This window comes from Rutilus rutilus (assembly GCF_951802725.1).
Source record: "Rutilus rutilus genome assembly, chromosome: 20".
NCBI lineage: Eukaryota > Metazoa > Chordata > Actinopteri > Cypriniformes > Leuciscidae > Rutilus > Rutilus rutilus.
In genome coordinates, this window is record NC_140225.1 from 34070809 (window position 1) to 34096664 (window position 25856).

Genomic DNA, 25856 nt, shown 5'->3' on the forward strand with positions numbered 1-25856 from the left:
CTCCTCGGTGGCAAGGCACCGGGGGTGGATGAGATCCGCCCTGAGTACCTCAAGTCTCTGGATGTTGTGGGGCTGTCTTGGCTGACACGCCTCTGCAACATCGCGTGGCGGTTGGGGACAGTACCTTTGGACTGGCAGACCGGGGTGGTGGTCCCTCTTTTCAAGAAGGGGGATCGGAGGGTGTGCTCCAACTATAGGGGGATCACACTTCTCAGCCTCCCTGGGAAAGTCTATGCCAGGGTACTGGAGAGGAGAATCCGGCCGATAGTAGAACCTCGGATTCAGGAGGAACAGTGTGGTTTTCGTCCCGGTCGTGGAACACTGGACCAGCTCTATACCCTCTACAGGGTGCTGGAGGGCTCATGGGAGTTTGCCCAACCAATCTACATGTGCTTTGTGGATTTGGAGAAGGCATTCGACTGTGTCCCTCGCGGCGGCCTGTGGAGGGTGCTCCGGGAGTATGGGGTCCGGGGCCCTTTGCTAAGGGCTATCCGGTCCCTGTACGACCGGAGCAGGAGCTTGGTTCGTATTGCCAGCAGTAAGTCAGACTTGTTCCCGGTGCGTGTTGGACTCCGGCAGGGCTGCCCTTTGTCGCCGGTTCTGTTCATAATTTTTATGGACAGAATTTCTAGGCGCAGCCAGGGGCCGGAGGGGGTCGGGTTTGGGGACCACACGATTTCATCTCTGCTCTTTGCGGATGATGTTGTCGTGTTGGCCTCATCAGACCAGGACCTCCAGCATGCACTGGGACGGTTTGCAGCCGAGTGTGAAGCGGCTGGGATGAAAATCAGCACCTCCAAGTCCAAGGCCATGGTTCTCAGTCAGAAAAGGGTGGTTTGCTCGCTTCAGGTTGGTGGAGAGCTCCTGCCTCAAGTGGAGGAGTTCAAGTATCTTGGGGTCTTGTTCACGAGTGAGGGAAGGATGGAACGGGAGATTGACAGGCGGATCGGTGCAGCTTCTGCAGTAATGCGGTCCCTGTACCGGTCTGTCGTGGTAAAGAAGGAGCTGAGCCGCAAGGCGAAGCTCTCGATTTACCAGTCAATCTACGTTCCTACTCTCACCTATGGTCATGAGCTGTGGGTCATGACCGAAAGGACAAGATCCCGGATACAAGCGGCCGAAATGAGCTTTCTCCGCAGGGTGGCTGGGCGATCCCTTAGAGATAGGGTGAGAAGCTCGGTCACTCGGGAGGAGCTCAGAGTAGAGCCGCTGCTCCTCCACATCGAGAGGGGTCAGTTGAGGTGGCTCGGGCATCTTTTCCGGATGCCTCCTGGACGCCTTCCCGGGAAGGTGTTCCGGGCATGTCCCACCGGGAGGAGACCCCGGGGAAGACCTAGGACACGCTGGAGAGACTATGTCTCCCGGGTGGCCTGGGAACGCCTCGGTGTCCCCCCGGAAGAGCTGGAGGAAGTGTCTAGGGAGAGGGAAGTCTGGGCATCCCTGCTTAGACTGCTGCCCCCGCGACCCGGCCCCGGATAAGCGATAGAAGATGGATGGATGGATGGATGGGTTGATATTTGCTGTGGGAGAGGTTAAAGAGAACCTCAGTGCTCCTCCTACAGTGAATTCATGCTCAACCCTATCCATAATGAGCACTGTAGTTAACAAGGTCAATTGCTTACAAAACATGTAATGGTTAATTAAAGGCTCTTTTAACCTGTTTTATTCTGCAAATACAATTTAGGACATAACAGAAACAAAAGCTTCTATAAAGCTTCATCTGCACTGATATATTGTAGTAGGTATTTTACCTCCCTCAGACAACCCATAAAGTTGTTGCTAACAGGTGATCCAGGCAAGTCGGCTGTACCAGGACTTCCTCCAACATAGAAAAAGTCATCAGAGCCAAGCATAGCATAGTCCTCTTGAGTATATCCTGTGGTGGTCAGTATTCCGTCCACAGATATTGTTACCTAAAGAACAAACCACAGGAAAATTAAATGAAATACAGGTACCACTTTGCTACTGTCTGGATTTCGGTTTCTTCAGTCACTAAGAAGCACTGAACACTGCATAATGACACAATGGAGAACACACCAGTGGTCACATGATCGTAAGCCCTATAGAAACACACCAATTCATTGGCTGATGGTGCTGAAGTGCCACCCATAAGGAGCTGCACAACCTGTCACCATCACCTCTGATTTTCTTATCTTCAGTACACTATAGTTTCAGCCCCTTTTGTCTAGCCACTCGCCTTTAATTTGATTATTCCCTTTTTGAGTGACAAGGTGGCATTTCTGAAGTGTCTGCCTTAATGAACGTGCATCATTGTCCTGTTTGGGGGTTTGTCATGCGGAGGCCATGTTGGAAGGATATGGATTTCCACACTTCAAGATCTGGAGCAATCATGAACTTCGGATAATACTTTCACTGTGGGAGACTATCAGGCCACATTCTAGTCACCTAGCTATGAGGTGTAGAAGTGGAAGAGTACAGGCGGACGTACACTGTGCGAGTTCTGACACACAGGAGGTTGTGAGCCATTGCACACATTACGAGTCAGTTATCCTGATAATCGCGTCAAAGCAGCTGGTACACGGCGGGACTGTACAGCACAGCGAACCGGTAGCAATCACATGAGCTAAACACAGAGACTGGAGCTTTCAATGTTGCTGCTATAGCTTTGGATAGAAAAAAGAAAAGAATAAAAAGACGAATGTGCAAATAATTAGGTGAAAAGCAGAGAACAACACAGCTATCCTTTCAACAAAACAACTACAAAGTGTAGCCAATATATGTATGTCAGTGTCAGTGTGTGTGTGTGTCAGTGTATGCGCACACTGTAGGGTTACAGCAACTACTGGGCTATAATAATAATCATAGCTCTAGCCTATGTGACGTGGTTGTATATGATTTGGCAATAGGGAACAGCCTATTCACTGGTCAAACTTTTTAAACATGTTTGAAAATTATCGGGAGGTTGGGAGTTGCTCGTAACGTACTCGGCTCAGCTCGTAATTGCTCTCACACACTGCGAGCCGCGACCATACGAGCATCAATGATTTCCAGGCGATTTTTCCCGAGAGAAATCTCCAGAGCTCGTACGTGAAGCAAAAATCACACTGTGTACGCCCAGCTTAAAGGAGCAAGCACATGGAGATTTGAAACTTTCTCTCTCTACCTGTCCTAGCTCACATCGGTCAATTAAATAGCAGGCGGCTGCGTTCCAGATGCACTTGTAATGTAGGCCAGTAAGAGCTGTGCGTGTAAACCTCACTCCCCTGGCCTCAAGAGGCGCACTAGCAACTGATGCTAGAGACTTTTTAGACTCTTGTTAGTATCCCGCTTGGTGTGGGTCAAGTAGAACTGGGTACATTTGGTGCTGTGACCTGGATGGGAGTGAAGTTTAAAGCGGTAAGAGTGCAATGGAAGCAAGCTAGTAAGAGCTGTTCATGTAAACCTCACTCCCTTGGCCTCAAGAGATGATAGAGACTGCAGTCTTTAGCGTCCTTGTTCGTGCCCGCCTCCCATGCCGGTTCCAATCCTGCTCGGAGCAGGTCGAGTAGGAGCGGTCACACACCCTCACTGTGAGAGAGACAAGCCAGCGCTTCATTTACATTAATATTTATTCATTTAGCAGACGCTTTTATCCAAAGCGACTTACAAATGAGAACAATAGAAGCAGTTAAACTAACAGTAGGACAACAATATACAAGTGCTATGACTCTTCTCAGTTTAGTCTAACGCAGTAAGTACATGCCAATTATTATTTATTTATTTTTTAATATAGAATAGAAGAGAAGAGAAGAGAAAAGTGTTAGTATTACTGGATCAAGTGCTGTCAAAAAATAAGCGTCTTCAGCCGTTTCTTGAAAGTGGCTATGGACTCAGCAGCTCTGGGAACAGTCAAGGTAAAGGTCCGAGAAAGAGATTTTGTGCCTCTTTGAGATGGCACCACAAGATGACATTCGCTTGCAGAGCGCAAGTTTCTGGATGGCACATAAGTCTGAAGTAATGAGTTTAGGTAACAGGGAGCAGAGCCAGTGGTTGTTCTGTAGGCAAACGTCAGTGACTTGAATTTGATGGGAGCGGCAACTGGCAACCAGTGCAATTTTGTGAGGGGAGGAGTGACATGCTCTCTTTGGCTCATTCGGCTTCCTCTGTGCATTTACCCTGGTCTTTCTCACAGCCTCCATTCATTGTTGGTTTGAGTTTGCCACTGAACCACCATTGTTAAAGGGGTCATATAATGCCATTTTTGTACAAGCTAATATGATTCTTTAGGGTCTAAATTAAAAGTTTGTAATATACTTTAATAAAAAATTCTCATTAGTATTGTAAGAAAACACTAATTTTACCTGGTCAAAAAGCACGCCGTTTAAGTGCATGTGTCTTTAAATGATAATGAGCTTTGCTCACCCCGCCCCTCTGTTCTGTGGGGCGTTTTGACACAACACACGTTGAGTCGGAAAACAGGACGTTTCTGATTGGTTGGTTAACGTAATGTCACTTTGATCTATCTTTGTGTGTACTGGCAGGGTAGAGTAGTGAGATACGAACGCTATGTGTGTTTACTGATGTATACGTTAGTTCATTGACAGATAAGTTACAGCTAATGGTCATGAAAAACTTTTTTTCAGTAAATGTAGGCTTGTCCGTGATGCGTAACGTTCTCTATGCAGTGCTAGGTACAGCTGTCAGGGCTGAAGCACTCACATTTTACTGATCTGGTTAAAAAATAACCAGTCTGTGAGACTATGACAGTCATTAGGCACATAAACAACACATACTCAGACAGGAGCTAATACCTTTTTCAATGTTCTCGTTTATAAAGCAGTCTGGTGAAATGATACGCGCAAACATGAAAGCATTGACGTTGATCGTGGGGAATATTCCCTTTGAAAACAAAACTCAGCGACTGCGTCTTCAGCGGTTCGGATTTAGGAACATCAAAATGACTGCTGTTCGTTATTACACCCAAGAACAGAACACCACAATCGCTTAGACGCCATTCTGCTCCAGCGTATCAACAACAGCGGACTATGATTGACTATGATGGGGAAAACATATAAGTAGATTTAAAAAAAAAACACTGGATGTATTTTTATCATTTTATGATGGTTGTCTACAGGCACTGCCAACACACATTTCAGTACAATCAACTTGTAAAAGTGCATGTACCATTATATGACCCCTTTAAGGAAGTTCAGTTTCCCCTTATACAGAACCCCAAATGCTCTTGTGCAAAACGTGGCCTCTGTCCCCATGCTTGCATCCTGGGGAATGCTTAACATGCCAAGTGTTCTAAAATCACACAGAGCACACTGTTACAAACTCTACACATCGTTCCCCCTATAGTATAGACTAGGGCTGTTGTAGAAATCTAGAAGCTGCACCCATAAGGAGTTACATAACAGCACCCTTTTAAGTGCATACTTGGGTCCATCGCCTTAATTTGTTCTGCAAGGTACACAAATCTATGCAGCAATGGTGAGTATGACCAGCAACGCAGTGTCTTGTTCCCACTTGGAGAACCAGGGTTACATTCAGTAACCTAGATTACAAAAGTAACCTTTTGTAGGAACTCAGAGGTGCCTCCAGTTCAGAAGGCACCTCTGAATTTCAAAGGGGTAATTCCTTAATTCTGGCAGCACAGCGTTGGGATACTGTCCTCAGATATTTACAAGACCTGGGTCTGGGAGTGAACAGATGAGTTTTCTGGATCTAGAGCTAGATTCAGTGGAAATGTCACCGGTTTGTGTCAGATCATTGCTGCAATGAATGGAGATGCTCATGCGCCTGCCATTCAAGCCTCTTTCATTTGTATGAGACAAGTTCTTTTCTCTTAAGACAGCTCTGTTGTTAGCTTTGGCCTTGTTTGAGAGACTAGGCTATTTGCATGCATCATTGTTATTTCTATTTGCATGGATTTTGCACCAGTCCTTTTCATTTCCCTTGTTTGAGCCAGAGGAACAGGAAAGACTGTAATATCCTATGTTGACGGTATTGATCAATGGTGCACATCTGAGCAGCTTTTTTCGTGGAGCTGCAGACACTTTCACATTGGCTATTGGATGCAATGTCCAAATCTTATGAGGTGTACGGGCTGCTTTCGTCTCAGGGTATCCAGACACATTCAGCTCAGTGTGGGTCCTTGCTAAAGCCTCTCTTTTCAGGACTTGGTCTTGTCTTCAAATTTTTGTCAGATTTTTAACCTGGATAAGGGTTTGGCTTTGTCTTTCTGAAAGAATTTTAAATTTTAACAATAGCCTGTTAGTGTGCAGCATCTTCTTACAACACAGACTTGAGTATTTACATTTACGGTTTGCATGGCATGACAGCACATCATTTCCACTGCATCATTATGGTTTGTAAACCCTGCAGAAAATTTTAGACGATGGACCCAAGTATGCACTTAAAAGGGCGCTGTTACGTAACTCCTTATGGGCGGATCTTCAGCGCCGTCAGCCAATGAATTGGTGTGATTCTATAGGGCTTCTGACCTTGTGACCACTAACATGTTCTCCATTGTACAGCGTCTCATTCCCACTCTGGGAATCAGGGTTACATTCAGGAACCTAGAACTTTTTCCTTTATTTTCTTTAGACTAAAACACATTTGTGTGTCTCTTTTCTTTAATTTATTGCATGACTTCGAAGGTATATGTTTGAAGACTTAATTTACTTGAATACAATTAGGTGTTGATGTATTAAACAAACAACAGCATTAGTATTGCCCCATTACAACTTAAAATTAATTGACAGACACAAAAATGGTGTTAGTAACTAAGATAGTCTTGTAAGGATTTTTAATTGTAAGTAAATTAAAAGAAAACCATGCAACAGGGTTGAAAATGAAAGCACACTATTTTTAGTAGTGCCACAATTTAGTCAAGAAATCAAAATCTCATGCAGTTTAATGCACATTAATTATAAACAGATATTGTGAATTTTACGTGTATACAGACCATATATTAAAATATGACAAGTATAAACATTTAAAAATTGTGGCACATGGAGGGGCTAGAGTAAAAAAAAAGTTCGCCAAAGACAAATAGAGCACAGCATTTTCAATGAAGACCATGCAGAATGGGAGGGAATAGAGATGACTGTGACAGTCAGGACATGTTTCAAACTACTGGGTTTAACATTAACCAAGGGTGATCCTTCTGTAAATGGGGGGGTGGGGGGGGTGGGGGGGATGGGGGGGTGGGGGGTGTAAGTACCAACCAGTTCAAAGGATGTTTATAAATAAAGAAAAGAAAAAGAAAGCACACAAAACACCCAAAAAGACAAACAATTTGAATAATATCTACAGAACAATGTAGTTTCTTTACCATGGCATATCCAATGCCTGAGTGCTTTGTGGAATAAGAGGGGAAAGGAAATAAAAAAAAACTGTGAATAAAATAACAAATGATACTCAAAAAATAAACATGATGATTATCAGTGTTGGAAATTAGTTTGTTAAACATTAAAAGGAACGTTTAGTAGAATGACACATTCCATGATTGACGTTAGTTTTACAAAGCATATTAGTAGCTGCATAAAATCAAACAAAATAAATGATATGCAGTGACACTTTAATTTGATGGTCCCCTTTAGACATTTTACTAACAATAAGTAACTTTGCAACTACATGTCAACTAACTCTTTTAGGAATTATTTCTATGGTAATGTCACTTTGTGTTACGAGATCTTGACTGAATCATTGGTCTGTTTGGCTCCTTCGAAGCTCCTGTAGCTCTATTACCTGACGCAAATTCCGTGTTACTTTCACATCATGCCATTCATTGTCATTAAATTTCCCATCGACCAGCTCCACCAGAGCTTCAAATGCCCCGGAACCCAAATTTATGACGAGAGACACCGCCCCGTTTATCAGCGCCAGGTTGACATAGTCAGAGGATTTTCCTGTGTGCAGCAACAGTCCATTTCTCTGAAGTGTTTTAAACGACAGTGTGATTTCTTCGCTGTTGCCTTGGATCGGGTTCAGAGAAAGGTCGTAGCAGAAGTATTCTGAACCTTTGAATGTCGCCACATATTCTTCTTCTATTCCTGAAAACAAAAAAGAAAATGATGGGTTAAAAACCTGACAAGGATGTTGTGGCAAGGGGGTCGTGGTTATGCGAAGTCTACAGCGGGGGATCGAGTGCGGAGACGAGCGGAGATAACAAGGTCAAGTGAATGATGGCTAACACCTGTCTCAACACCTTGTACTGGAGCAGTTTGTCGCTCGGCTACCTTGAGGAACGACCGAGTGGGTCCAGTGCCACCACCCGGCGTCATTGGATCAGGCCATCCAGCTTGCTGAGGACCATCTGGTGGTGTGCCCCAGGGTCGGCGAGCTCTTTGTTAATCTCTTTCTCTACCCTCTCCTTCTCTCTCTCACCCAACCCCTGTAACCAGGTCGCGAAGCAACGTGGAGCCGCCACTTCATCTCCACCTTTTCCCACTCTCCGCCAGTCTCTTTGCCATACTTCTGCAGCTGGGGCGGCGAGAAGGCCTGGGCCAATCTGCGGGGACCCTGTGGGTTGCCCCTGATCAAACCGGGCAGTACCAAATACCTTAGAGTATTAAGGAGGGTACATATCAGGCTTTGGTGGATTCAGGCTGTAACCAAACCTCCTTTCATCAAAGCCTGATGCAACAGAGGGCATTGGATATGAGCCGCAAGGTTAAGATGAGGTGCGTACACAGGGAAGTGGTGGATTATCCTTAAGTAACTGTCAATATTCAATTTAGGGGAGAAAAGCATAGAGTTAAGGTGGCGGTTAATCCCCATCTTAGCCGTCCACTGATTTTGGGTACAGATTGGCCAGCATTTACACAATTATTGGGAATTTTGTGTGCAGGTGAGAGGAGATGCTGTGGCTCAGGCTGGGGAAGCTGTTCCGGGACCATCACAGACAGACAGAGAAGAAATGAGAACAAGAGCGGAGCTAATGTTGAGTTTGAGGTTAAATGAGTTAGATGATTTTCCTCTCGAGCAGTCTTGTGATGAAATTCTCAAAAATGCATATGACTGGGTCCGCACCATTGACGGACAGCTAATTCAGCCTGATCAGCCACTCTGCTATGCCTATTTTCCTATTATAAAAGACAGGTTGTATCAGGTGGCCCAAGACACCCAGACAAAGGAAGATACAACCCAGTTATTAGTGCCAAAAAGATGTCTGAAATGCTTTTCCAGGGGGCTCATTGTAATTGTCATCTCAAAAGCGTTGTTGTGCCCATTACCATCAGTAAGGGTCCCCTTCGAGAGTATTGGTATGGAACTCATCGGGCCATTAAAACAAGCTTGAAGTCATTAGAGAGGCTTGGGATGAGGGGCCTTCAAACAGCCGTAGTGAAATTCAGTATGTCATGGACCTCTGAGCAAAACTTCACACATTGGGGCAGCTCTCTATGGAGAATTTGCTCCAGGAACAGGACAAAGTAGGCTGTACAATAGGGGTAGGTGAAAGCGTAAATTTACACCAGAAGTGCTGGAGTGCTAAAGTGCTTTAAAGTGTTACACGGCGAGTTGGAGATCTTGATTATGAGCTAAGACGAACGGACGGGTGATTCATGTCAAATTTATCATCTCAATCTTTTAAAATGCTGGAATGAGGTGACATCGGTTGAGTTAGCAGCGGCCGTTTTGGCAGAGGAAAATCTCGGACCAGAAGCAGCTGTCAAAACCAATCTGCTTGCTCTGTTCCCGGGGGGAGACACCTCTCGCCGCTGCAGCTCACTGATTTAGCCAAGTTGCAAGCAGATTTTGCAGATGTGTTTTCACCCCTGCCCGGTCGCACGGCCCTCATACAGCAACATATCAAAACAATCCCCGGGGAAGTGGCGCACAGCTGTCCCTATCATTTACCTGAACACAAGAAAAAAGTGGTACAGGATGATTTAAAGGCCATGCTAGAGTTGGGCTTTATAGAAGAATCGCACTGTGACTGGGCGAGCCAGATAGTTTTAGTACCCAAAATGGATGTCTGTGTCCGTTTCAGTGTTGATTATAGAAGGGCCAACACTGTTATCAAATGCCCAGAGTTGACGAGCTACTTCGGTTAGGTTCGGCTTGCTTTTTATTTGATACTGGATTTAACAAAAGGATATTGGCAGATCCCATTATCACCATTATCCAAAGACAAACAGGCTTCACTACGCCGTTCAGATTACACCAATTTATTACTCTTCCATTCGGGTTGTTCGGGGCTCCCGCTACCTTTCAGCCTCTCATTGACAAAAACCTCCAGCCAAATAGATTGTATGGCGCTTATGCTGGAACATCTATGTGCTGTCCTGAGATCACTGAGGGTGGCTGGCCTCACGGCGAACCCGCGGAAGTGTGCAAGTGGGCGTGTGGAGATACAGTATCTGGGCCTTTTTTGGGACATGGGCAGGTGCGTCCCCAAATTGACAAGACTGCTGCGATTGCACCTGCCCTAGTCCCAAGACCAAAAAAGTAGGTGAGACAGTTCCTGGGGCTGGCGGGATATTATAGGTGGTTTATTCCTAACTATTTGGAGCTCACCAGCCTGCAGACTGATCTCACTAAAAAGGAAGCACCAGATCCAGTCCAGTGGACGGAGCTGCGCCAACAGGCCCTAACCAAAGTAAAGGCTGCCCTGTGTAGTGGGCCGCTCTTACACTCTCCTAAATTTGATCTCTCTTTTTTGTTGCAGACAGACACGTGTTTGGCCATTCGTTGGGCCGTCCTCACCCTCTGTTATTACCTCCTGGGACGGGAATTCACTCTCTGTACTACGCGGCCCTCCAGTGGCTCCACTGCATGAAGGATACCAACGCACGGATCACTGTTGGTATTCAGCTTTACAGTCCACAGGCTGGGGGCGCAGATGGCTGTAGCTGACTTCCTCTCTATAAATGAGGGGGAGGGGCTGCAGGCCGGATAGCTCCCCAGTATGAGTCGGGCAGTGGGGGTATCTGGCGAGGGGGGTTGTACACTTGCAACATTTATCAAGTTCATGGATAATTGTGCATGCGTTCGTTAATCAAGTTTAAATTCAGTTTATTTCTAAAGCACATTTAAAAACATCCACAGGCTGACCAAAGTTCTCTACAATAAAAGTATAAGTTCACACAATAAATAAGCAACATACATTTAAAATCACCATAAGAACCAGACAGAACTACACATTAAAAGCCAGGGGAAAAAAGATGAGTTTTAAAACAGGATTTGAAATCAGTTTTCTAATGTTCAGTTTTCATCACGGTTCTAAAGTGATTAGGACTAATTGAGATTTCCTCATAGTGGCACAGTGGCTTCAATGACACAAGAGAGATTAAAAGTGGATGTCAGGATCTGGAAATGGAAACTCAAAAACTTGACAGAAACACATAAAATTTCCTGTCCCAAATAAACATGACCAACCAAAGAGATTGGATACTGACTATGACATCATCGGCAATCTATTTCCTTATTACAGATAAGTGGTTCCAATCTGCAAATGCTGAAAAACTGAATATCAATTAAAAAATTTAAAAAAATTGTAATAGGAAACCGAAGACAAACTTTGATAGAATAAACACTTAAAAAAAGCTACAACAATGTAACAAGAAACCTCCATCTAATGAAATCATATTACAATACAAAGTTTCTTCAATATACACCGATCAGGCATAACATTATAACTACCTTCCTTATATTGTGTTGGGCCCCCTTTTGCTGCCAAAACAGCCCTGACCCATCCAGGCATGGACTTCACTAGACCCCCTGAAGGTGTGCTGTGGTATCTAGCACCAAGTCCTATAAGCTGCGAGGTGATGTGACGGTTCATAGATCCAATGTCTCTCTCTAGTCTCGTGCCTTGTTGTTTACATGTGTGTGAGTGTGTGAGTGGGTGTGTCCGGATCGTTACCATTGATCAGTAGCCAGCTGCAATCACTCATCATCACCAGCTGCCACTCATCTGTAACGACTATGGCTCGATGGGTAAAAATGGACTTTTAATTTATATACTAATTAAAAGTGAAAATACTTTCTAAGTCCCACAGACTGGGCAGACTCTGTAACTGAATCCCTTTTACGACCCACTTCCCCCTTTCCACAGTGTGAGCTTCAAAGACATTATTGACATTCCGATCTCAAGAGAAAACCCACTCTGAATCACACACACACACACACACACCAAACCGCTCTGAAACTCCTAAAATACAAGTTACACACACACGCATGAATCATTATCAAAATGTTTTTATGTAGTTTTCTTGTCTATGGGATGTGATGGGATAAATTGAGATTTATGCACCTCTGCAGATGTAATGGACACGTGTGTTGATACATTTGAGATGTATCTGTTTCATTAACTGATATTAATGTCGGGTGTGATATCTTACGGATCGTACTGAGCTTCTTTATACAGAGATAGAAACTATATTCCGCACAAAATGTTTATTCCTAGACATAAGGTGGTATTAAAGTTTTAATGCATTTTTCTGTGTACGATCAGAAGAGGCGTTCCTTCACAAACAATGAAACGCTCCCGCCTCAGAACCGAAAGATTTCATTGCGTCCCGTCATCAAACGGGGCGTTACCCCGCGCTGCTTTAAAAACCACAACACAAGCAGACGCTCGCTCTCTCTGCGCTCATACTCTCTCACCCTCGGGACTCCGAACTCTGAACTCTGCACTCTCACCCCTCCCTGCACCAAGGGCAGCGGAGCGAGAGAAGGCACAGGGCCTTCATCCAAACCAACCGCGGATGTAGAAATCCAGTCTCGTCCTGTAACCAAGTTTTCTCGCCCTTCCCGCACCGGGAAGAGACTTCCGTACCTCTCGGTAATGTTACGATCAGTAAGTTTTAAGAACTTCACGCGAAACGCAAGCCTACAAATCGATGAGACACGGTCCAGCCAAGATACGCACGTGGTCCCGAAGCCCAGCTTCACACAGACAAAGGAACAGAATCGCAAGTAACGTATCAAATGATCTCTCTCGAAGCGGCTTTCACAGTTGTCTCTTAAAAGGTTCTGTTTGTGAATTACCATACTTTCTCCCTCACTTTCTTCCTATTTTCATTCTGATCAAGTCATGTTTATGTTTGTTTGTTTAAACGTTCGTGTGTCTTGTGTAATTTTACGTACGTAGATTAGCCTATATTACTTCCTATATACATATAATCCTTTGTGTGTCATTTTTGATTAAATAAATCTTTTATACTTTGACTGACTCTGTGTTACAATCCCACCAATGTAATTGTCAATGAAATTGCGATAGGATCTGGCTACTAGCTCTTTATTTTGATTCATAAACCCAGCAATTTGCATCCACGGCCAGGAGAGAATTTGTCTGAGGTTTGATAATATAAATATTCCTTCTTAACGGGTATAATCAAAGTATTCGCTGGTCGAATGACTGATGAGAGACCAGTTACAGAACGAAATATTTTTGATAATTAGCAGGTAATGTAATCGCATATGTGAAATTTATGAATTATGACTATGAGTTATGATTTTAATATTTCCCCAAATTTGAATATTGCTCGAGCTAATATTTCATATATGACCTAATTACGATTGTTACCTATAAACGCAATATATGACCTAATTACGATTGTTACCTATAAACGCTACACATCTCATTCCCTATATATGCTCACTGCTTTCTCATCTCCGTTGTCAGATCGTTGCATGAAGTCTCTGTGTTTGTCTGATCCTGTTCCTGTGCCTCGTGTCCCGTCTGGAGTTCCTGTGTTCCTGTTTCTCGTCTGGTTGGATTACGTTACATGTCTGGATCACGTCTTCACTCATCAGAGCACGCTGCACTTCATTCATCACTCCGTGTCTGACCATCGAAGTCCCTGCGCCACCGCCTGCATTCCCCGGATTTCATCATCATCATCATCATCATCATTCATTGACTTTCAATAAAAGAGTTTGCACTTGCATTTTGTATCCTCGTTTCTGACGTAACAGAACGATCTGACCAAGAATGGATACAGCAAGTACATCAGCGCCGACCATGGAGGACTGTTTGAGTAACAGTATGGCTCGTCTGGACATTCAAGAGAAGAATTTAAACGATACTGGTCGCGCTGTTCAGGCGTTAGTGGCGCAGGTGTCCGAGCTCACCCGGCAGATCCAACAGCTACGAGCTCCCACTGCGCCGCCAACACCGGCCGTTCCTCCCACACCATCGGACAGCCCATCCCAGTCGGAGCCACGCCTACCAACCCCAGAGCCCTATTCAGGTGATCCAAAATTTTGCAGAGCTTTTCTAACCCGGTGTTCCATGCATTTTTCTCTCCAACCCAAGACTTTCCAGACCGAGCGATCCAAGGTCGCCTTTGTGCTCACCCTCCTGACTGGGAGAGCGGCTTTATGGGGAACGGCGGTGTGGGAGAATGAAGATCCATGCTGCGCCTCGTTCCAGGAGCTCTCCGCTGAGATGAAAAGAGTTTTCGACCGGGCGGTCGGTGGAAGAGAAGCTGCAAGAATGCTGGCTGATTTACGTCAAGGAGAGAGATCAGTGTCAGACTTTTCGATCGAGTTCCGGACCCTGGCAGCGGAGAGCAAATGGAACGAGGAGGCGCAGTGGGACATGTTCCTGCATGGGCTGGCTGACCGCGTCCAGAGAGAGATCTACGCTTTGGACTTGCCTCAGTCTCTTAATGATCTCATCGCTTTAGCCCTCAGAGTTGATGCTCGACTATCCCGAGTTGGAGGTCACGCCACGTGTAGACGCCCTCTGGCAGGTGCCGAGGGTCCACGATTTGGAGGCGGGGACGCGGTCAGCCCCGTCAACGATCACGAGCCCATGCAGGTGGGTCGAGCTCGGCTTTCCCGGGAGGAGAGGGAAAGGCGGAGGTCCCAGGGCCTTTGCCTATACTGTGGGGGAACCGGACACTATGCTTACAACTGTCCGGTAAAAGGCCAAGCCCGATAGTAAGTATGAGGCTACTATCGGGTGGGATCTCCGCCGAGAAGACCTCATCAACATCTACCCTCCTTCCGGTAAGACTGAGATGGTCAACACTCACCCACGATTGTCAAGCACTCTTGGATTCCGGGGCAGAAGGTAATTTCATGGATCACTCATTCGCACGTCAATTCAAGATTCCCCTCAGACCCCTCACACATCAGATTGCTGTACACGCACTTAATGGACAAGAACTTCCCACCATCACTTTCGCCACAGAAGACATCACCCTCATCACATCAGGCAACCACACCGAGATCATCTCCTTCTATATCCTGGACACTCCCCTTGCACCCATTGTCCTTGGTCACCCTTGGCTCACCCGTCACAATCCTAAAGTGGACTGGCAGCTCAAGTCTGTGTCTTCGTGGAGTAATCAGTGTCATAAGTCTTGTCTAGTGTCTGCCTGTCCGTCTGTTTCTGTCCCTGTGTTGCAGGAGGAGGCAGTGGATCTGTCTAACGTGCCCGCGGAGTACCTGGACCTGAAGGAGGTGTTCAGTAAGTCTCGGGCTGCTTCTCTCCCTCCGCATTGTCCCTATGACTGTGCCATAGAGTTATTACCAGGTACAGCTCCGCCCAAGGGCAAGTTATATTCACTCTCGACACCAGAGAGGGAGGCTATGGAGAAATATATTTCTGATTCTCTAGCACCGGGTTTATCCGCCCTTCCTCTTCTCCAGCGGGGGCGGGGTTCTTTTTTGTGGGGAAGAAGGACGGGTCTCTGCGACCTTGTATTGACTACCGGGGGTTGAACAACATCACGGTAAAGAATACTTATCCTTTGCCGTTGATGTCTTCAGCCTTCGAGAGGTTGCAGGGAGCGTCCATCTTCACAAAATTGGATTTACGTAATGCTTATCATTTGGTCCGCATCAGGGAGGGGGATGAGTGGAAGACCGCGTTTAACACCCCCAGGGGACACTTTGAATACTTGGTTATGCCTTTCGGGCTTTCCAACAGTCCAGCGGTCTTCCAGGCACTTGTCAATGACGTGCTGCGAGATATGATAGATCAGTTCATATATGTCTACCTGGACGACATACTGATTTTTTCTTCCTCTCTCCAGGAACACGTGCAGCACGTCCGACGAGTGCTTCAGAGGTTGCTAGAGAATGGGCTTTTTGTCAAGGCGGAGAAATGCGATTTTCATGCACAGTCTGTTCCATTCCTAGGGTACATCGTGTCGGTTGAGGGAATGCGCATGGATCCTGAGAAGATCAAGGCTGTGGTGGAATGGCCAAGTCCAGAGTCTCGTAAGGCCCTACTGAGATTTCTGGGGTTCGCCAATTTCTACCGGCGTTTTATTCGCAACTTCAGCCAACTAGCCGCACCTCTGACCGCCTTGACCTCCCCCAGAACGACGTTCAGGTGGTCAGACGCAGCCGAGGCTGCGTTTGCCAAACTGAAGGGTTGCTTCGTTTCAGCCCCTATTCTGACAACCCCTGATCCATCACGTCAGTTCGTGGTGGAGGTCGATGCGTCAGAGGTGGGGGTAGGAGCAGTGTTATCCCAGCGCTCTCTTTCAGACGACAAGATGCATCCTTGCGCGTTTTTGTCTCATCGTCTATCTCCTGCCGAACGCAATTATGACATTGGGAACAGAGAGTTGTTGGCAGTCAAGTTAGCATTGGAAGAGTGGCGGCACTGGTTAGAAGGGTCGGGGGTACCTTTTATCGTTTGGACTGATCACAAGAACTTAGAATACATTCGGACTGCTAAAAGATTGAACTCCAGGCAGGCTCGGTGGGCACTTTTTTTCGGTCGTTTTGATTTTACTCTCTCGTACCGCCCGGGTTCTAAAAACATCAAACCCGATTCTTTATCGCGCATTTTTGATCGTTCCGAACGCCCGTCTACTCCCGAGTGCATTTTACCGGAGACTCTATTCATCTCCACACTCGTATGGGAGGTCGAATCGAAGGTCAAGAAGGCCTTAGAAGGGGTAACGCCTCCGGTCGGTTGCCCACCGAATCGTTTATTTGTGCCTGAGGGTCTGAGGTCCAGCGTCATTCAGTGGGGGCATTCTTCCAATGTGGCTTGTCATCCAGGAGTCAGTCGCACTAGATTTTTAGTCAAGCAACGATTCTGGTGGCCTCTCATGGCTCGTGACATTCACAATTTTGTTTTGGCTTGCTCAGTTTGTGCCACTGGTAAGACTTCCAATCGACCTCCAGATGGGTTACTCCAACCGCTGCCAGTCCCTTCGAGACCCTGGTCCCATATCGCTCTAGATTTTGTTACCGCCCTCCCACCCTCTCAGGGTCACACGGTAGTTTTGACCGTGGTGGACCGGTTCTCGAAGGCGGCCCATTTCATTCCCTTGCCCAAATTACCCTCAGCCAAGGAGACAGCGGTGATTGTCGTTGACCACGTCTTTCGGTTACATAGCCTCCCGATAGACGTGGTTTCTGTCCAAATTTTGGCGAGAATTTTGTAAGCTTCTGGGGGCGACTGTCAGTTTGTCCTCAGGGTTCCACCCCCAGAGCAATGGCCAAACTGAGAGAGCCAACCAGGATTTGGAAAGAACGTTACGATGTTTAGTTTCCAAGAATCCTTCCTCGTGGAGTCAACAACTTTCTATGGTGGAGTACGCCCACAACACGTTGCCAGTGTCATCTACGGGCCTATCTCCGTTTGAGTGTAGCGTAGGGTACCAGCCACCAATTTTTCCTAGTCTGGAATCCGAAGTCGCGGTCCCCTCCGCTCACGCCTTCGTCCAGAGGTGTCACCGCACGTGGACTAGAGCCCGCGAGACTCTACTCCAGGTGGGGTTGCGCACCAAGGCCAAAGCCGATCGCCACCGGTCTAGGCCTCCCGTATACGTCGCTGGTCAAAAAGTGTGGCTTTCTACCAAGAACATTCCTCTCCGTTCCGTGTCTAATAAACTTGCTCCCAAATTCATTGGCCCGTTTACTGTCACCAAGATCATTAGTCCGGTGGCAGTCCGCCTCAACCTACCTCCAGCTTACAGGAGGGTTCACCCCGTCTTTCATGTATCCAAAATTAAACCCGTATTTCATTCTCGTATTAATCCGCCAATCCCGGTTCCTCCCCCGCCGCGACTCGTAGATGGGGAACCCACTTATTCGGTCAATCGTGTGCTGGACTCAAGGCGGAGGGGACGCGGATTTCAGTACTTGGTGGACTGGGAAGGTTACGGTCCAGAGGAGAGAAGTTGGGTACCTGCTAGAGACATTCTGGATCACTCCCTTATCGATGATTACAATCGGCAGGTAAGGGGACCTGGGAACGCCAGGAGGCGTTCTTAGGGGGAGGGGTACTGTCACGGTTCATAGATCCAATGTCTCTCTCTAGTCTTGTGCCTTGTTGTTTACATGTGTGTGAGTGTGTGAGTGGGTGTGTCCGGATCGTTACCATTGATCAGTAGCCAGCTGCAATCACTCATCATCACCAGCTGCCACTCATCTCATTCCCTATATATGCTCACTGCTTTCTCATCTCCGTTGTCAGATCGTTGCATGAAGTCTCTGTGTTTGTCTGATCCTGTTCCTGTGCCTCGTGTCCCGTCTGGAGTTCCTGTGTTCCTGTTTCTCGTCTGGTTGGATTACGTTACATGTCTGGATCACGTCTTCACTCATCAGAGCACGCTGCACTTCATTCATCACTCCGTGTCTGACCATCGAAGTCCCTGCGCCACCGCCTGCATTCCCCGGATTTCATCATCATCATCATCATCATCATTCATTGACTTTCAATAAAAGAGTTTGCACTTGCATTTTGTATCCTCGTTTCTGACGTAACAGGTGAGGCCTCCATGGATCGGACTTGTTTGTTCAGCACATTCAACAGATGCTCGATTGGATTGAGATCTGGGGAACATTGAGGCCAAGTCAACACCTCAAACTCATTGTTGTGCTCCTTAAACCATTCCTGAACCATTTTTTGCTTTGTGGCAGTGCACATTATCCTGCTGAAAGAGGCCACAGCCACCAGGCAATACAGTTTAGATGAAAGGGTGTACATGGTCTGCAACAATGTTTTGGTAGGTGGTACATGTCAAAGTTACATCCACATGGATGGCAAGACCCAAGGTTTCCCAGCAGAACATTGCCCAAAGCATCACACTGCCTCTGCCGGCTTGCCTTCTTCCCATAGTGCATCCTGGTACCATGTGTTCCCCAGGTAAGTGACGCACACGTACCCGGCCATCCATGTGACGTAAAAGAAAACGTGATTCATCAGACCAGGCCACCTTCTTCCATTGCTACGTGGTCCAGTTCTGATGCTCACGTGCCCACTGTTGGCGCTTTCAGTGGTGGACAGGGGTCAGCATGGGCACCCTGACTTGTCTGCAGCTATGCAGCCCCATCACAACAAACTGCGATCCAACATCTATCAGAACCAGATGTTTGCAGAACCAGCATTAACTTCTTGAGCAATTTGAGCTACAGTAGCTTGTCTGTTGTATCGGACCACACAGGCCAGCCTTCCCTCCCCACATGCATCAATGAGCCATGGCCGCCCATGACCCTGTCACCAGTTCACCTTTGTTCCTTCCTTGGACCACTTTTGATAGATACTGAGTACTGACCACTACAGATCGGGAACACCCCACAAGAGCTGCAGTTTTGGAGATGCTTTGACCCAGTCGTCTAGCCATCACAATTTGGCCCTTGTCAAACTCGCTCAAATCCTTATGCTTGCCCATTTTCCCTGCTTCCAACACATCCATTTTGACAAAATGTTCACTTGCTGCCTAATATATCCCACCCACTAACAGGTGCCATGATGAAGAGATAATCAGTGTTATTCATTTCACCTGTCAGTTGCCATAATTTTATGCCTGATCGGTGTATGTGACCCGTGCTGGCAAAAGGATTCAGAATGCGCACAGGATCATTTAGAGCTACAGGCAAAACAATTGAAAAATGTCATGTAGCCCTCTCACCAATAAATATGGCTCAAATGTAAGAATTATGTCTATTGGGAACTTCCTAATGAACAATAACCTGGTAATAGGCACATTTCTAAATTGACTTAATTTCCATTAATCACAAAACTCAAATATTCAGATACCACCTAATAGTGTCAGTTTAGTGTTTTGTAGTTAGAATTTGGAAGAAATTACAGACTGAAGTTACAAATACTGTGGTCCTATAATCCAAAATGTAAATATTAATCTCAATGCAAAGTGCACACATTCTGTAAAAATGACCATACACGTTTTCTTTCTCCACAAAAAAAAAAAAAAACAAAAAAAAAAACAAGAATGTGAACTGAACAATAAACATAAATGTACTAAACTGGAACTCTTTTGATTCTTGAATTTTTTTTTTTTTTTTTTTTTAATAAATGAAATCACAATTCACATCAACACAAGTCCAGAAAAATCACATTTAAATCCCAATAAACCCAAAGTAATGGATTCTACCCAGCTGAGATTTTTGTTTTTTTGTTGGCGCACTATGTTGGAGCTCTTTTTAATTTGAAACCACATTGAGTACTCACAGATCCAGGGAAAACGCGATTCCAGGAAATCGATTCTAATCCCAAACCAGGAAGCATAAAGAAGAGAACAGCAGCAAACTTGATCCGTCCAGCGACGATGATGAACTTGTCTAGATGAACTCCTCCGTCCATGAGCGAATCCCGATTTGCAGCACGCAACACACATCCGCTTTGATCTCTCCGTCCGATCACTCTGTCTTCAAAGTACATTTCTCAATCACTTTAGATCACTTTTCAGTTCAATCCACTTCTCAAAGTAAAGTTAAATCCCTTCTCGAGCTCAAGGTTTACAGCAACAAGTGTCTCTGTCTCTTCCAATAGAATTCAACTTTACTACTCCGTCCTCACTGGACTCTCTACTGACCCCAGGCTGTTTACAATATCTAAATCACCCTGCCCCTTGAACTCAAGGGGTCACCATGCGAACACCACATTTGTTAAACAGATTTCCAATAAAACAAAATAAAAATACATTTTCTGTAATTTTCCCCTACATTTCAACAGTATCAAAACTTTGCATACATTAAACTAATATGAATCACTTTGAAAATGACTTGCAATAAAATAAATAAAGTTTGCAATTCCAAAATGTGAATCCACATTCCAATAGTCACACACAGTTGCTCACTTCAAGAGCTTCAATATAGAAATAAAATCCCATAAAGACCTTATATAAAAATAAAACCTTAAAGGTATAGTGGAGGATTTTCTTTTTCCGGGTGGATCATCAAGACTATTGGTCCTCCTAGTTGTCAATCATTCTGGTGATATGTTTACGTAAGGCCGTCGTACGTGCTCGTCCCTAGGTAGTTTTGCGCTTTCTGCGCATGTGCACTTTCAGGTGTATATGTGTGGTGAGCTACGGTTTCAGCCATTCATTGAAGCTCGCCGTTCTCACCAGGTTTTTTCAAAATGTCTGAGGGTCGCAAGAGAAGAAGTGTCTACGAATTGTATGACAAGAAGAGAAAGGCCTCTGAAGAAAGAAACAAGACCAGAGTGTTTTTGGGAGAATATTTCACACGCTGGTGTGCGCTAAAAGCACAGGTTGGGCTTCCCACTGATGCCTCAGTCGCAAAGTTTCTACTCGACAGGTAAAGTTTGGCATGCTATTTGGAGAAATCCATTTAAAATCACTGCTAGTAAAAGTTAATGTAAGCTATGATTAGCGATGCTAGCCCTGGCACAAGTCACGCACCTCGCAGACACGGTAAACATCTCAATTTGTCTAAAGTAGCCTTATGACCAAATGGTAAAAGGTATCACGCTGAAATGCTCTAAAACCTTGTGTGTTCATTTTTGATAATTCCAATGTGTTCACCATAGTATTTATTACACAAATGCAACAAGCTACTTCTCCATTGCAGATCATGTCTTGAGTCCTCACTCAATCGATCAGTATAATAAGTAAATAAAACACGGAAGGGCATTTTACATTTTGTCTTGCATGAATGTTTTTGAGTTAGCTTGTGTGAGCCATGCCGACAGCAACTTGTAAACAGAGCGTGCACGGGGAGAACTAGGCTCGTGCACACGTTTAATAGGCGTTCCCTCTCGGGAGCAGGTAGAGTGTTGCGCATGTGCATTTTTTCAAAAAGTGGAGAGGGCGGTTCTTTTCTAAAATTCGGGAAAATCCTCCACTATACCTTTAAACTTGAAAGGGCTCTACAGTCGATTTTGGGGTTTTCACAAAAATTAGTTCATTAAGCTCTTATCTAGTGATCCCAATGCTCCAATTAGCAATTAAACATCTAAAAGTATTTTTATTTGTGCGTTTTCTGAGAGGAGTACCTTTCCTTTGTCCATACAAAACGATCTTACTCGCGCTGAATGACAGATCTGAAGCGTGCTCACAAAGACGCCTCAGACAGCGAGTGATCCCTATATATACATATACACAGAATTACAGTATTTCAAAATATCTGTTTTGGCGAGTATTCACGCAAACATTATCTGTTATGTCTTATGTGAACGTTTGGTTAACTGTTGGGGAAAAATATCTGATGTGTAACATTATTTTAGATCAGTAGGTCTGAATGTATAGGCTGTCTGTTTCATTAATGTTAATCAAACAATTGTGGTATCATGGGAAAAAAGTTGAATATATATTTTTCCTATATAGGACATATTTGGTTTTGACTTGGTGTGTGCCAAATTTGGTGTTGTTACCAGGGATTTTAAGGTATGGTTGCTGGGTGAATTTGTTTTGGAACCTTCAGAAAACTTTAACTCGATTTGTCTCAAAAACTCTATCGACTTCAAACAGGTGCAGCTCAGACATATCTTTGTCTGATTCCAACCAATAATACATAATTTTAAAGTTTTTATAATAGAGAATGTGAAAATAACAATAATACATTTTAGAAAATTTGCTCAATGCGACTCATTTGCCAGCACGGGTCACATATAATAAGAAATAAGAAGTATTAGGCCTCACCTCTCTCACAGGAGCGACCAAGATAGCCCGTCCCAGAGCAGTCACACACATAACGGTTCCATCCTTCCCTGCAGATTCCATTGTTTTGGCAGGGGTTACTGAGACACTGCTTGGGTGCCTCTTTACTGCAGGAGGGCTTTACGCCTGCTGCTTTCTGCACCTCAGCTAAGCGGCGGATATCTTTGCTCTGACCATTGATGAATAGGTCACGAATGCAGCCTACATAACCATAATTGAGCAGAGCGGTCCACACCTCCGTGGGAAACACCATATCAGCTTTATTTTCAGGCAGTCCTCCTAAATACAGGTTATCATCCAGGTCAAGAATCTCACTGTCTCCTGGTGCTTGGTATGTTGTTTCCGTTGCAATTCCGTTGATAGAGATAGTACCTGCACAATGCAACAAAGCCAGAGAAAAATTTGAGACGGTGCGAAGAAAATCCTGTTATGTAGAGAATGACTTAAAGCATCAGTAAGTCAAGTCAAGTCACCTTCATTTATAAAGCGCTTTTTACAATACAGATTGTTTCAAAGCAGCTTTACAGTGATAACAAGAAAATAATACAACAAAGTTTGTTTCTGCTGTACAGCAGATCTAGAAGAAAATAGTGTCATAGTCCAGCTTAAGTAAGTTTAGTGATGGTTCAACGAATTTGGCTTGCTGGGGCTCAAGGAAGCAGCTTCAACTCAAGCTTAGATAAACCGCCCCAGTGGGAACACTAATGCTTGGATGATGAGTATGGTAGCAAGATGCCTAAATTATGTTGGTGAAGTTGGGGAGGTGGAGGGACGTCAGAACAGCTGATGCCAGAGCAAGGTGAGCGGCTGCTTATCTGCTCCGGCAGTTAATTGAAAGATTAGATGGGTTCACTCCTCCCGAAATTACATTATGAACTTCACTTAATTGAGTTAATTTATATATATAGCCGCTCTGGAGAAAACATTGATGTCATCGTCTAGCTCAGTTCAGTTCTTATATAATGGTGTCAATGCAGGCAGATCAATAATATTGTTGAAAATTATCTGGTAACATTTTCTGTAAATAGATATTTATTCTTAGTATTCTTGCAAATTTTTAAATACTCATGACAAACAACACTGTCACTCTTATCTCGCTCACAGTGTAAGGCCAGGGTTTCAAAACAGTTTATGTAATTACCAGCTCTCAGGATGGAGTGGAAAACACAGCTGGAGGCCAAATCTAATTTTCAGCTTGACATCGCAAGGCATTTTGGGCAGGAACACTTGCTAACAATAAGCAAACCAAAAACAAGCTTCCTTCAGATGTTGTGTTGTGGCACTGTGTTGCAGATCAGTGAATCAGGTGAGACAAAAGGGGAGTATTCTAAAGACGCTTTACTTTTTGCTTGCTGCAGACAAAGCAGACAGTAAACAAAATGTTACTGTGGTGGGGTGATGCCGCAGAGTATACAAGGCCTGAAAGAGACTTAATTTCACTGTGCAAATTAGTGTATTCAGACAGTAGAGAAAGTTTGTCTCTGAACTGTTTTTAATAACAGCTTATTCAAATTTTTACATTTTACTTCCATGTTTTTCTTTTTAAGCAGTATTTTTTCTTGTGCTTTTTGTAGTCTGCATTCTAAAAAAAATAAAAAATAATTCAAAGTTCAATGATGGAAATTCCTTTTGACAAATATAAAATAAAATGCTAGCTAACGACAAACTATGCTTCTAACCACAGGTGAAGAGCTGTTGTTCCAACCACACAAGCTTGTGATGCTGTTTGTGAATGGTTGTTGTAACGGTAGTTTCAAGAAACACCAAATTACTCAACTACCATCGTAACAATGGAACATGTGACCACAGTTGGCTAACAACGGGAAACACACTCCTGTTAAGCAGTCATCTGATCTCATACACAAGCTCTAGTAAAATCTTACCTGATTTTCCATCCCTCCGGAAATCCACATGATACCACTCCCCATCATTCACTTTTTTGTTAACAGCCAGTGTCTTGGTTGTGCCTGATCCCATATCCAGAAGCAGGTACAAAAGACCATCCAGTATCTCAATGGCAAAGAAGTCCACCTTCAGTGTGAGAGGGCTCTTGGTTTCTTTGGTCTGTTGCTTAGGTTTTCCATGGTTAAAGAGCAGAAGTCCATTGGGCTCAGTGGTGCGAAAGTCAAAGGAAATAGAACCGGTCTTCTTAGTGTTCCATTTAAGAAGTGTGATGAAGGATTCCGGTGTCTCAAACGTGATGGGATCTAATGCGACAACATTCTCACACTTGAAGGAAACAACTCCATGGATCTTCATTTTGGGGTCGCCTTTAAAAGCCAGTCTGGACAGCTCCAGCCGAACGTCATTGTTTTTATATACAACCTACAGATATATAACAATGTCAGTTGAAGAGAAATAATCTGATGTGTAATAATCTGCAATGCAGCCGGGTGTATTTTTTGCTAGTTTCAGCCCGACGCAGTTATCATTTTCACGTCCTGCACCTTGTTGTTTAAATAGCAAATGCATTTGCGTGCATCTGTGTGCCCATGGGCTGCTGATCTGAAAAGGAGGTGTGTACAGGCGCATTGTTGGTGCCTTGCTATTTTGAGGCAACTGAAATAGACTGCGCCACTGACCAACAAAAACCTGCATCAGTGGTGCAGTATTTTATAAATTGTTTAGTTATTTAAAGGGCGCATTAGTAATATGCGCCTATAGGCGGGTGCACAACGCACGTACACTCTGCTTATTACACACACAGGGACGTGCAGCAGAACACAAACATGCCAAATATATAAAAAAATGGTCTTTTCACTTAGATTATGTTGACGTTAGTCGACTAAAAGAGTCTTCATCGACCACAAATATGACTTATAACTTAAGACATGTAAGTAGTAGCAAATTCTAAGTCTGCTCTCTCTAATGTTAACCTAGATTAAAAAAAAATTAGTTGAGGGTAGCCCTACTGTAACAGTCATCAGCTGGAGTGCCCTTGAGAGCCACCTGAGGGCACTCCACATCAGACTATCATTATTCACTCACAACTACATTTCCCATAATTCACTGCTCGGACTCATCATTCCTGATTATCACATTCACCTGCGTCTCATATTG

General features: G+C 44.7%; 1 protein-coding gene across 7 annotated transcripts in view; it reads right to left on the bottom strand.

The window, feature by feature from the left end:
* The window catches only part of nrxn1b (neurexin 1b), a 145219-nt gene that overhangs the window by 85241 nt on the left and 34122 nt on the right, over positions 1 to 25856 (bottom strand). For 4 of the 7 annotated variants that reach the window (XM_084391482.1, XM_084391481.1, XM_084391478.1 and 1 more), the window contains exons 6-10: positions 24680 to 25121; positions 22779 to 23168; positions 7696 to 8000; positions 7280 to 7303; positions 1752 to 1913 (exon numbers count right to left, since the gene is read on the bottom strand). In XM_084391482.1, coding sequence (XP_084247608.1) covers positions 1752 to 1913; positions 7280 to 7303; positions 7696 to 8000; positions 22779 to 23168; positions 24680 to 25121 — 1323 coding nt within the window. The remainder of the gene's footprint in view (positions 1 to 1751; positions 1914 to 7279; positions 7304 to 7695; positions 8001 to 22778; positions 23169 to 24679; positions 25122 to 25856) is intronic. The other 3 variants (XM_084391483.1, XM_084391480.1, XM_084391479.1) reach the window with 1 other exon arrangement.